Source organism: Lutra lutra, chromosome 14, assembly GCF_902655055.1.
Source record: "Lutra lutra chromosome 14, mLutLut1.2, whole genome shotgun sequence".
NCBI classification, from domain to species: Eukaryota; Metazoa; Chordata; class Mammalia; order Carnivora; family Mustelidae; genus Lutra; species Lutra lutra.
In genome coordinates this window covers 63,731,727-63,746,080 of record NC_062291.1, presented here as the reverse complement: position 1 = coordinate 63,746,080, position 14,354 = coordinate 63,731,727, and the positions used below count along the sequence as shown (strand labels likewise).

At 36.0% G+C, this 14,354-nt stretch overlaps 1 protein-coding gene across 2 annotated transcripts in view; it reads right to left on the bottom strand.

The window, feature by feature from the left end:
* Window positions 1-14,354, bottom strand: part of SLK (STE20 like kinase) — a 64,595-nt gene that overhangs the window by 36,938 nt on the left and 13,303 nt on the right. For both annotated transcript variants that reach the window (XM_047702135.1, XM_047702136.1), the window contains exons 2-4: window positions 5,751-5,915; window positions 3,510-3,558; window positions 3,026-3,175 (exon numbers count right to left, since the gene is read on the bottom strand). In XM_047702135.1, the coding sequence (XP_047558091.1) occupies window positions 3,026-3,175; window positions 3,510-3,558; window positions 5,751-5,915 (364 nt within the window). The remainder of the gene's footprint in view (window positions 1-3,025; window positions 3,176-3,509; window positions 3,559-5,750; window positions 5,916-14,354) is intronic.

The window sequence follows — 14,354 nt, the reverse complement described above, 5'->3', positions numbered from 1 at the left end:
AGGGCTTTGGGCGCCTGGGTGGCTCAGTGGGTTAGGCCTCTGCCTTCCGCTCAGGTCATGATCTCAGGGTCTTGAGACTGAGCCTGGTATTGGGCTCTCTGCTCAGCAGGGAGCCTACTTCGCCCTTTCTCTCTCTCCTTGCCTCTCTGCCTACTTGGGATCTCTGTCTGTCAAATCAACCAATCACGCTTTAAAATAAAAAAAAAGAAACTAGAGCTTCTTTAAGAAATGGCTAATTACAGTTTGGAGGCAGAAAATATACAAGATAATCCTGAAACACCTCAACCTAACCTATAGTAACAAGGAAGCTATCAAAGGGTACTAAAGTCATATCAAAGGGATTAACATACCAACTTAAAGAGGCTCCCATTGATCAAAGATGGCGTAATGTGAGCTTTAATTAAGATAAAAATTATAGTAGATTTCACATCTACAAAATTAAATTCATGAGTTAAAAATATTTTTAAAAATACTGGTCACCAACTGAGGGTGAGAGAGAACCAATTCATGGTCTTTAAAGCTACATGAATAAAAAGAAGGAATCAAGGGCGCCTGGGTGGCTCAGTGGGTTAAGCCCCTGCCTTCGGCTCAGGTCATGATCCCAGGTCCTGGATTCGAGCCCCACATCGGGCTTTCTGCTCAGCAGGGAGCCTGCTTCCTCCTCTCTCTCTGCCTACTTGTGATTTCTCTCTGTCAAATAAATAAAATCTTTAAAAAAAAAAAAAAAAAAGAAGGAATCAAGGATTTTTCCTGTCTTGTCCATATGAACTATATTCCTCAGGAACCAAACAGCTGAAGGAAAGTGTCATCTTATATAATTATTCTTAATTTTATAATGATAAATAAAAATAATAAAATACTTGGTAAATAATTATATCAAAATTATTATCAAAAAAGTAAATGAAAACAAAGTGATAGAATTCTCATTTTGCAAACTCAAACCAAAGAACAGATCTAAGCATTAAGCATCAACAGTTGCTAACATTAATTAAAAAAAAAAAAAAAGCTAAAGGCAGACATGTGCCTCCCAGTGAAAGGACACAAAACCACCTATATATAGTCTTGCCAAAGAATCAAATTTGAGACTGATGAGGCCTTTGCATTTATCTGCACATCTAAAGGAAATACAAAGAGAAACTTACTAAAAATGATCATGAGTATACAGTTGGCAAAATGCAGATTGAGGAAAACTCAACAGGTCCAATACCCAGGTCTCATAGTTAGTTCAGTGCTTCTCAACCTTTTTTTCATCATCATTCTCCTACAGAGCCTTTTTAGACTTTCTTTCCTAATCCTCCTTTCTTCCATGAAATTTTAACACCACAGACATAATATATGTTTGTTTTCTGTGGGCCATTTGGAGGATTATTAAATATTGTAATATCTAAGATTTTTTTTGCCCCCAAAAGAACCAATTTTGGCCCCCATGAAAATGCATGACATAAAATGTAAAGAAAAGAAAGAGATGGGAGGGGGGTGGGATCCTATAAATTAAGAGACTTAGAACAAAAATGAGGTTTTAAATATAAGCAAGTCTAAATTCTAAAGTCAAGAGATGAACATTGGGTAATAGAGCCATAAAGAAATGAAAAGAAAAGAGAAAAAAAAAAAACAAAACTCAAGTGATTACTATAAAGGTCCGGATAGACTGCCTGTGGAGAAGAGAGGGACACTGATTAAGATGGGACACATGAAGTGCTGCTTGTTCTATTTCTTGACCTAGTGGTAGTTACAAAGCTATCATCTACAAAGCTACAAAATCACTAAGCTACACAATTACTTGCGTGGTTTTCTATATTTGTATTATTTCACAATAAAAAGGTTAAAATTTAGTATATTAACTTACACTTGTTTTCTTTTTTAAGGTTTTATTTATTTGTCAGAGAGAGAGCACACACACACACATACAAGCAGGGGGAATGGCAGGCAAAAGGAGAAGCAGGCTCCCTGCTGACTGAGGAGCCAACGAGAGACTCAATCCCAGGACACTTCGATCATGACCTGAGCTGAAGGCAGATATCTGACTGAGCCACCCAGGCATCCCAAATTCAATCTGTTTAGGTGTCATGAAAAAAGTGAAATGACTATGATCAACGGTATCACAAGATGGCCTGTGAATATATTTTTTCCTTTTCATCCTTCCAAATTACATAAATTTAGACTTTATTACCAAATTTTAAAAAAAATTCTTATCTTGAGTATACTTTTTTTTTTTTTTAAAGATTTTATTTATTTATTTGACAGAGAGAGATCACAAGCAGGCAGAGAGGCAGGTAGGAAGCAGGCTCCCTGCCGAGCAGAGAGCCCGATGCGGGGCTCGATCCCAGGACCCTGAGATCATGACCTGAGCCGAAGGCAGTGGCTTAACCCACTGAGCCACCCAGGCGCCCCTATCTTGAGTATACTTAAAGATAACTCTATCTTCCATATGTTTGTGTATATAGGAAATTAATCAGTTTTCCATCTAAAATCTACATCTATTTTCTTCTTATGAAGTTATCATTTATTTGCTCAGTGTAAAAAACAAAATTAAAAACTTGATACTTATTTTAGGCATCCTTTTCAGGTCTACTTGGTTAGTTTGGCCAGGACACTATATTTATAAAATGGAGTATAAAAGTAAACAATGGTAAAGAAACACACTAGACATGAGTTTTGGAAATGAAGATAAAACTAAGTTAGCTGTTTTATATATTCTCTCATTCTAAATGTATTACAAGTAACTAACTACATACAAAAATTAAGAAGTAAAAAGAATTAACCAGCTTTCTAAAGTTTGTCTTTTTGAAAATGAAGTCCATCCTTTCTTACCTTCTTTTTAAAATGTCTTTACATAAGTTGCCTATACTTAGGAATTCTGGGAGTTAATGAATTATTTATCCAAGGCAGTATTTAAAAAATTAACATGGAGTAATTTCTCCATGTTTTACACAGTTGAGTCATAACAAAACAATATTAAGTCACGTACATCCAGGGGAAAATCTCAGCACATATTCGAATGTTTGATTTAAGGGAAGAAACTTACCCAACTTAATATCTCCATCTAAGGTAAAAAGAATGTTGCCAGCCTTTAGGTCTCTGTGGATGATTTTATTATCATGCAAGTAGTTCAAGGCCTCTAGAGTCTGTTTACAAACTACTTGTATTTGGGACTCAGTTAAAGGTCTCTCAAGTTCTATAATGAAAGAGTAAACAAATCTGCATTGTTATACAGTGAAAACACATTAACAAGGTATATACCTTCACCATCAATGTCAAAGGTAACATTCAGTGAATTATTTTAGAAGAACTAAATATCTACAAAGATTATTTTCTTTATATATTCAACATTTCATTTTAGAATTGTGTTAGAATTATTTAAGAATATATAATGTAATTAGGTTGATTTCTTAATTTACTGAGCTTCACTCAAGATATATATTCAAGATGTATATATATGGTTAAATGTTTGAAATCCTTTGATTAAATATAATTTAAAATACAAACATAAAGAACAAAATGATGTTTACCAAGCATCACCGCATCCACCGCTCCACCTGCACAAAATTCAATAAGGATCTGCAAGCACAAAAAAAAGCATGTGTCTAACTCAACACTGAGTTTGAGTATTTTTTTTTTCAATTTAGCAAAAAAAGATAAAGGAATAACTAGGTTATGGAAACAATTCTATGCTGATATCTTTACACCATAAAGATTTCCTGTCAAAAAAGTTGAGTCTTAATGATATACATTTTGAAAAAGCACAAACACATTGTAGACATATGATCACCATTTTTAGTGTCCCTGCTTCTGTAAAATTACTAGGTACACAATTTTTCTTGGGAACAGTATTTTATATCCATTTCTTCACTGCCGAGAGATTTTACTATACTCATTTTTAAAGTAACTACTGTGATTTAAGTGATCAAACCTATTTTTTAACTTTTCTAATAGGAATAAATCCTCAAAATACTTAGAGACTTCTTTAAAACACACACATACACACACATACACAAACACACACACACAAAAGTTTCCAATCCCTGCTCAATTATCAATCACATTCTGATGGATGTCTTCCCAGATCTCCCTGGTACAAACAACCATGTACCTTTCCGTCTCACCCCATCACATTACCCCATCACAGCTGTAATTTTATATATATACTTCCTTTAAGTATTAATTATAGATGATTAATTCTACATCTCTCACTAGCTTGTCCCTCACAGATGTCCAACTTTTTATTTTGCAACAATTTCAAGTAAAGATCTTACCTGTTTACTGTCCAGGAGTTCACTTTCACTATAATCTCTGAGAACATTCTACTAGAGCCTTGAACAACTACATCAGAGGACACCACACTGATGAAAACTACAGATAATTATTAAAAATTATTTATTTTGTCAAATTGTCTAGCTTCCTGACTTTTTTACTTTTGTATATACTGTAATTTTTTACAGGTGCTTACCTACTACAAATTGTTTTCAAATTTGTTGTATCATGTGAGAAATAATTTGGAAGGTAGCTCACTCATCTCATAGATAAGTAAACAGACTCGGAGGTTAACTGACTTATTCAAGCTCCTACCTAGCAGCACCAGGATCAAAAAAATACAGGGCTTTCAATTTCCAAAGTATTACTTGCACTACACTACCTACAATTCTCTCCTAACACTTCCATCGTAACACTTTCCTTTAAGGAGAAAAGCAAAAACTCTCATTTCAGTAAGGCCTCCTGATTAAATTAGTGTCAGTACAGAGAAAATGACTGACCAGTTATAACAAATATTATTTTATTTCTATATGTATTTGTGCCTAATATTTTCTAAAAATGAACATTTATATATTTAGCCTTAGCCACTACATCATACATCAAAGGTGAGTCTGATAATATAGAAGATAACTATTTAACATTTGTAGTAAGTGTTCTATAATTCATTACATGATCTACAAAAAGTGTAGGGTAAGAAATTATAAATAATTTCTAAGAAAATAAAAGATAGTTCCAAAAAAAATTTTTAAGTAAATGTCTAAATTTAAATTACAAACAAGAAAGACCATATAATTCCATAATTTGGGAAATTTACTATCCTTTTTTTTTTTTTTTTTTTAAAGATTTTATTTATTGGGGGACCTGGGTGGCTCAGTGGGCTAAAGCCTCTGCCTTCGGCTCAGGTGATGATATAAGGGTCCTGGGATGGAGCCCCACATCAGGCTCTCTGCTCAGCAGGGAGCCAGCTTACTCCTCTCTTTCTCTCTGCCTGCCTCTCTGACTACTTGTGATCTCTGTCAAATAAATAAAAATCTTTTAAAAAAATTATTAACTATTAAAAAAAAAGATTTTATTTATTTGACAGAGAGAGAAAGAGATCACAAGTAGGCAGAGCAGCAGTAGGCAGAGAGAGAGGGGGAAGCAGGCTCCCCGATGAGCAGAGAGCCCTACGTGGGACTCGATTCCAGCACCCTGAGATTATGACCTGGGCCAAAGGCAGAGGTTTAACCAACTGAGCCACCCAGGTGTCCCAGAAATTTAATATTCTTAACCAAGCTTTTCTATTTGGGTCCAATGTCAATCATGAAATACTGTACAAATGGAAATACACATCTGAACATCTGTTGAAGCTAGGGATAATTATGTTGTTAATGACCCTCTCAATAGATCAATTCAAGTAACATAAGTAAACAGTAGAGGTAATAGGTTTTTACAACTTATAAACCTCTTTCAGAAAATTAACTCATTTTGGCTCTTATAGATCAACAGAAAATAGTTACCCAAAGATTGTTCTCATAATAGAAGGCATCCAGAAGTTTGACTATATTTGGGTGATCACAAGATGCTAATATATCAATCTCAACCATGTAATCTTCAAGTTCTTCTTCAGATTTCGTGTCAATCACCTTTGCAGCAGCTAAAACATTGGTCTCTTTATTCTGGGCCTAAAAATGAAAGCATCACAAATGTCACAAAATGCATACGTGATTTTTTAAATTTTATTTTCCATTTTTTAAAAATGAACTTTTTTAGAGTAGTTTCAGATTCACAACAAAGCTGAGCAGAAAGTACAGGTCCCAGCCCCTGTATAGGCACAGCTTCTCCCACTATCAACATTCTGTACCATAGTAGTACACTTGTTACAACTGATGAACCTCCACTGACACATCATCCCCAAAGACCACGGTTTTCATTAGGAGTTAACTCTTGGAGTTTACTCGATCGGTTTTGACAAATGTATGACATGTATCTACCATTATATCATACAGAATAGTTTCACTGCCCTAAAAATTCTTTATGCTCAGCCTATTCAACCTTCCCTTTTTCCTAAGCCCTAACAACCACTGATCTTGTCCACTGATCTTGTTAATGCTTCCATAGTTCAGCTTTTCCAGAATGTCACATAGCTGGGATCATACAGTATGTAGCCTTTCCAGATTGGCTTCTTTCACTTAGTAACATGAATTTAAGTTTCCTCCATGTCATGGTTTGGTAGTTCATTCCTTTTTAGGACTGAATTGTCCATCACATATAGATGTGCCACAGTTTATCCATTCATCTACTGAAGTCATCTTGGTTATTTCCAAGTTTTAGCAATTATGAATAAAGCTGTGCAGGTTTTTGTGTAGATTTAAGTTTTCTTTTCTCTTCTTTTTTTTTTTAAGATTTATTTATTTGACGACAGAGATCACAAGTAGGCAGAGAGAGAGGAGGAAGCATGCTCCCTGCTAAGGAGAGAGCCTGATGTGGGGCTCGATTCCAGGACCCTGGGATCATGACCCAAGCTGAAGACAGAGGCCTTAACCCACTGAGCCACCCACGTGCCCCTTTTTTTTTTTTAAAGAATTTTTATTTATTTATTTGACACAGAAAGAGAGAGCACAAGCAGGTGGAGAAGCAGGTAGAAGAAGAGGGAGAAGGAGGCTCCCCACTGAGCAAGAAGCCAATGTGGGGCTGGATCCCAGGACCCTGGGATCATGACCTGAGCCAAAGACATTCGCCTAACCAACTGAACCACTTAGGTGCCCCTAGATATAAGTTTTCAACTTCTCTGGGTAAATACCAAGGAACACAATCACTAGATCATATGGTAAGAGTACGTTTAGTTTTATAAGAAACTGCCAAACTGCCTTCCAAACTGGCTATGCCATTTTGTAGTCCCAACAGCAATGAATGAGAATTCCTGTTGTTTAACATCCTCGCCTGCATTTGGTATTGTCAGTAAGAATTCTTTGTCATTCTGATAGGTGTATAGTAGTACCTCCTTTTTTAATTTGCAATTTCCCAATATAATATATGATGTCAAGAATCTTTTCTATGTTTACTGGTCATCGTATATTTTCTTTGGTGAGATGTCTGTCCAGATATTTAGCTCATTTTTTAATGAAACTGTTGATTTTCCAATTGCTATGTTTTAAGAGTTCTTCATACATTTTGAGTAACTTTCCTTTATCAGATATGTTTTGGCAAATATTTTCTCCCAATCAATGGCTTCTCTTCTCATTCTCTTCACATACTTATTTTTAAAAGATAGCCTAGGGGCACCTGAGTGGCTCAGTGGGTTAAGCCTCTGCTTTCAGCTCAGGTCATGATCTCAGGGTCCTGGGATCGAGCCCCGCATTGGGCTCTCTGCTTAGCCGGGAGCATGGTTCCCTGCTCTCTCTCTCTCTCTCTGCCTCTCTGCCTACTCGTGATCTCTGTCAAATAAATAAAATCTAAAAAAAATAAAAATAAAAGATAGCCTAAACATATATATTAACTAATAAAAGCTATGCACTGTGCTAAGTGCTTCATACGCACACAGAACAGTGATTCACAAAACAGGCTCTGCTGGGTCAAACTGTTAAGGTTCAAATTCTTGTTCTATCACTTACTAACCGTGTTGCATAGGGCAACTCACAAAATCTTTTAGTTTCCTCATCAATAAGACATATTAACATCTTACAAGTTTGTGAGAATTAATATATATTAGCCAAATGAAAAAAATACATATAAACATTTAACAAAATGCCTGCCATAGACAGTAAGGATTCAATCATGTTAGGTGTAATTATTACTATTGTTTAATCCTCACAACAACTGCATGATATATTATTATCCTTAAAAGAGGATATACAAACTTAGAGAAGTTAAAAAGCTTTCCCAAGGTCATGTAGTAAGAGACAAAATCAGGATTCAAATCCAGGTTTGTTGCCAAAGCCCTTTCTTTACCTGAATCATTACCCTTTCCAGTTTTCCTATACTTCCATCAGTTATTTTTCTTTGTACTTAGTACTTTAACTTTTCCATTTTCTTTCTTTAGCTGAATAACTTCTCATTTCCATTTATTATAAATGAAAGGCTTCCAAATACACTGTAGGAGCCAAGACCATTTGTTGAAAAGTTAAGAATCAGATCTTAAAATACTAATTAGGTTTTTCTTTTTAAGATTTTATTTATTTATTTGACAGAGAGAGAGAGATCATAAGTAGGCAAAAAGGCAGGCAGAGAAAGAGGAGGAAGCAGGCTCCCTGCTGAACAGAGAGCCTGATGAAGGTGGGGGAGGGGCTTGATCCCAGGTCCCTAAGCTCATGACCTGAGCTGAAAGCAGAGGCTTAACCCACTGAGCCACCCAGGCACCGTAATTAGGTTTTTAAAAGACATTTCAATATTATATGTTATCATTGCTTCAGTGAAACTCCATTTAATACCTTAAACAAAGGGAAAAAAATACCAAACTCTTAAAAGCTAGTAAAAGTTTCAATAAATAAATTAATGTCTAAATCTCACTTTAAGAATTTATCATAAGAAGAGGCACCAGGTTGTACAGTCTGTTAAGCCTCTGATTCTTGGTTTTGGCTCAGGTCATGATCTCAGGGTTGTAAGATTTAAGCCCCACATCAGCTCCCCTGCACAGTACAGGGTCTACTTGAGATTCTCCCCCCTCTGCCCCTCCCCCTGCTTGTGCTCACTCTCTCTCTAAAATAAGATCTTTTTAAAAAAAATTTATCATAAGCAGATAATTATACAAAATAAAAAATATGCATACACAAAATTATTCATCAAAGCACTATTTATAATAAGGAAAACTGAACGAACCTAAATGTTCATTAGCAGGAACCTGCTTAAATAATTCAGCACATTTCTACAATGGAAAATGATGTAGCCATTAAAATCAATAACTAATCAATTAATATTTAAGATGGAACAGTAGCTGTAACACAACACTGAATGGAATAAAAGCCAACTTACTAAACACAGTGGTATATAATTTTACAAAAACCACACATCCACTTTTTGTATTTTTCGTATTGTTTGACTTTTTTTTTTTTTAAGATTTTATTTATTTATTTGACAGAAAGAGATCACAAGTAGGCAGAGAGGCAGGCAGAGAGAGACGGGGGAAGCAGGCTCCCCGCTGAGCAGGGAGCCCGATTCGGGGCTCGATCCCAGGACCCTGGGGCCATGACCCGAGCCGAAGGCAGAGGCTTTAACTCACTTAGCCACCCAGGCGCCCCTCTTTTTGAACTCTTAATGTTATGCCTTTTTATTTTTTTTTAAGATTTTATTTATTTATTTGAGATAGAGAGAAAATGAGGGAGCGCAAGGCTGGAGGGAGGGGAAGAAGGAGAGGCAGAAACAGACTCCCTGCTGAGCAGGGCTCCATCCCAGGATCATGACCTGAGCCAAAGGCAGATGCTTAACCAACTGAGCCACCTGTTATACCTCTTTAGCTCTTTCGGACACATTTAGACAAGAATTGCTATTGTATGTCTATTCTCCTTGTGCACAAATAAGAAGTTAAATACTTAAAGTTTGACTCCTCTGAATCACCTTTCACTCAGAGTTATCTAATGTCTGTTTTTCCACAGGATATCATTCTCTGGCCATTAAAAGCTTTGGGGCTTAAAACAGTGCTTCTCTACTACTGTCAACCAAGATTTTCTCTGAAACCACAGTCTCCCATTTTGCAATTAGAGAGCTGTTATTTTTTTTATCTTAACCAAGGTGCTAAAAGATTTTTAGATAACAACCAGGTCTCACATTCTTCCTTCAAAAGGTTTACTGATTGAAACATCAAGGGGCTGCAACTATATGACACTAGGGATACAACTAAGTTCACATGCACAGACAATGACAGATCACAATGTCACTCAGCCAACAATACTAAGCCATCTATAGATAAAAGACATATCCCAATTTCAGAAATGCTAAAAAGTAAAAACTGTCATAACTAGTGAAACATGGCATCAAGTTTGTCTCTCAAAGAAAGAGACTACAGTTGAACCAACAATAATTAGAACTCACCCTCCTCTGAGTCAGAGGAAATAAGCCAATGAAAGATAAGCTATACTCTCATTATTTTAATGTAACACTTTGGGAGGAAAAAGACTAGAGGAACTGTCCTTGAAGAGGAACACTATAAAATATGAGCCCCGGTAAGAGACCAAATGGGGTTAAAAGTCATCCAGTTTCTGCATGCTTCTACTGATGTCCTTGGAGATTTTTAAGATCTCTCTTATAAATATATGACATAAAGGGGAAAAAATAATTAATACTAGATAATCTCTAAAGTACTTTATAGCGACAAACTCCATTATTCCACTCCTCTGGATGTAATAATTAAACCAACAATGGCATCATTTGGTTTATTGTAAATAATAAATAAAAGTTACATTAGAAAATATAGTGCATTTTACATAATTGCTTGAAAATAACTTGATTACTTACCTCTTTTTAAGAACTCTGAAAATCAAAACTAAAATATTGGTAAATGTGTGAAAATATACTTTGAACAAATATAAAATGTTAAAAAAGAAATAGCTTCATCTACTACCTAAAAGCATGAAAACTCTTCACATAAAGACTTAATGAAATAACTAAACAGATGTTAATAAAAATGATAATGGAATAATGAATGCCTAGATATTAAAGAAAATACAACTTCTATTGATAAAGTTTTCAAAGATCAGTCATAATCACCTAAAAATCAATGCTTTTCTTTTCTTTTCTTTTTTTAAGAGTTCATTTATTTATTTGACAGAGAGAGAGAGAGAGAACACAAGCAGGGGGAGCAGCAGAGGGAAAGGAAGAAGCAGACTCCCTGCCAAGCTAAGAGCCCAATGTGGGGCTGAATCCCAGGACCCTGGGATCATGACGAGAGCCAAAGGCAGCTGCTTAACGGACTGAGCCACCCAGGCACCCCTCAATGTTTTTATTTTCATGAATTACGAATAGAGTATGGCCATATTACTGCAGGGAAACATAACTTATCTATGAATTTCCTGAACTGGTTTTATGTTCTAAAAGAAAAACTATCTCCTTCTATATTACTCTTGTTTTAATAGTTTATTCCCTGGGTGGTGAGCCTATGAGTAATTTTTAAATCTTCATTTATTTTATTCCTACTTTCTATTACTTCCTATTTTCTAAGACTATTTAATACTTCCATAAGAAATATATGTTAATAAAATTGTCAGCTGGAAATTGAAATACCAGCACAGAAAAAATTTTAGAGGAATTCTTTAGCACCAGAGAGGTGTCAGTTAATCAAAAGGGGAAGGTCAAAAAAAAAAAAAAAAGGATAAACATAGAAAGAACCTAAAAGACAAATAATGAAAAAAGAAAGAGAAGAATTCAATAAGCACTGAGACTGATTCTACTGATTTGGATGATCTGAACAAAAGGTTGAGAACTCAAAGATATTCCTCCCCCCACCAACACAAGAGGTAAGACCCTAACTGTCCAGTGCATAAGGACATGCAACCATAACAAACTATAAAAACTAAACAATCCATACCACAGCTAATGAACATCAACTACATACAGACATTGGTCAAAGCTGTAGAAACACAAACACAACACTCCACAAAAATCTGCTGTAGGAAAGAAACACAGTAACACAATCCATTAAAGTGTGCTCAAGAGCTGATCTGCTAAAATCAATCATCCTTTCAATACTTATTGGGTGCCTTTTATGTCAGACACTGTCCTAGACACTGACAATGTAAAGAATATAAAAAATTTCTCTGCCCTCATGGCACTTAAAAATTGTGGGGAGAGGACAGTCAATAGGCAAATAAAAAATACATTAGTAATTAGTACTATGGAAAAAATAAGGTAGTAAGATGAGGAGATGGTCGAGTGGGCAGGTACACAGGAAAGAGGTTACAATTTAAAGAGGGTAGTTAAGTTAGACCTCACTGAGAAGGTGATCACTTGAGCAAATCGAAATTAATGACTCCAATGATTATGTTTTTTTGAGCTATGTAAGCTGGAAATTTTAGTATTTTGCAAAGAAACAGGCTATAAAAAATCTCACTATAAATCTCCTATTTATTAACTTATTTAATCTTTGTATCAGAAAAGGTCCAGACACAGGGAAATAAAAAAGGTATCTCAACAGAATTTAATATCATTATTAATTATGTTAGTATGTAGGTAACTAAAAAGATAAAGAAAGAATATTAAAGATGAGGGAGGTAACAAGTGCAGGGAGAAACTACCATCCTTAGGACCAGAGGAGCCAAAGTAGAAGACTGGAATCAGTAAGACCCCAAGGCTTGCAGGGAAGGTTCTACACAGCTGAAACTCAGATCCCTGAGAAGAAAGTGCTGCTTGGCTGGTGCCAACATCTCTGATTTGGAAGAGGGGGTCCTGTGGGACTGGGGTGTCTTTCAAGGAAGAGAGGGCTAGCCAAATACAGCTGGTGTTATGAAATACATTGATGAGGCCAGCTCTTGAGTCCTGGAAAACTACAAACTGGATTCAACTGCTGCTACAGAGAGAAACCGCTGTTGCTGGGGTGAACAACTCTACTAGGATGGTGGTCACACTAACACAAAAGCAGAGAGACAAGGACCCCACAGGAGACAAAAGAGAAAATCCATGCAAGTCCCTTCTTTCTCCTCCTCCCTACCGCCTACCTCTAGCACCCTGTACATGTGAAACCTAAAAGTGAGCAGCTGACAAGGCAGAAATGTGGTTTGCAAATACTGAGAACAGCATTATAAAACAGAGCATAGAAGGGTGTGTTTGAGCTGAAAGACAATAACTTAATAGTTGCTGGCATAATCCTTAATCTTTCTAAAACTGATGAGGATAACAGATAAGAGAAGGAAGGAACAGAGTAGTATGAAGTATTTGGGTAAAAAATATCTACAGAGTTCCAAAGAGCTGTTAAATGAAAAGAAAGGAAACAGCACTGAAGAAAGCATATACTTTTAGACTACTGATACTGTTGTTATCTGTTTCCAATTATATGCTAATTCTAGTGATCTCTTCAGAGTCCTGATAGGATTTTGGTAGGAACAAGTGTCAGCATTAGAGTAAAATTTTTTTTAAAAAATATTTTATTTATTTATTTGACAGATCACAAGTAGGCAGAGAGGCAGGCAGAGAGAGAGAAGGAAGCAGGCTCCCCATGGAGCAGAGAGCCCGATGTGGGGCTCGATCCCAGGACCCTGGGATCATGACATGAGCCGAAGGCAGAGGCTTTAACCCACTGAGCCACCCAGGAGCCCCTAGAGTAAAATTATTAAACATAACTTAATAAAGATATCCAGCTGACTTTCATTATTTGTGGCAGTTATGTCCTAGAAAGTCATTGCCAACACTAAATTAGAAAATACTGACCCACTGCTCCTAGGAGAAATACGTACACAAACACACATCTCTCATATAGATCATAATCCTACATACTAAATACAATTCATTCTGGTAGATTCTATCCCCTTTATTTTACAAAAGAGAAAATGAGTTTCAAAAGTATCACATGCCTTTCTTGAAGCTGCCCCAAAGTAGGTGCCAGAGTTTGGGATTCAAATCCCATCCAACTGGCACCAAAGCCAGACTTCTTACACTACACTGCACTGCCCTCTACAGTCTCCCATCTTCTGGTCAAGTCGACGTGAGGGCTGAAAACAAGTTCCATCTCAGCTGGGAATGTGCAGGTCTAGGGACTCAATTTCCCCAGCTCTGCACATATAAGCAAATGAATGAAAGCACTGAGTGCAGACTCTGGGGCTACAAATAAATTTTAACAAGTAGACAAATATAGAATCTGCAAATAATGAGGACTAACTGTACATGCTTTTTCTAAAATTTTTACAAAATATTACAGAAATCCTTTCCTTAAAAATCATTTTCATGTCATTTTCTCAATTCTGCAGAAATAAAAGAATATACTTTATATTCTCCTTCTATTTCAAGATACTATTTTATTTATAGTGTTATGGTTATTTATTCAAAATTTAGTCATTGATCGGTCAAGATAACCACCAACAAAATGATGTCAGTAAGTTAACATTGGCTAAATCTGCACTTTCCAAATGTTTTACCAATCTCAGATCACACAGTCCTCCCACTTATTTCAAGGACTTGCTAACTCTGAGGAGCATGAATAA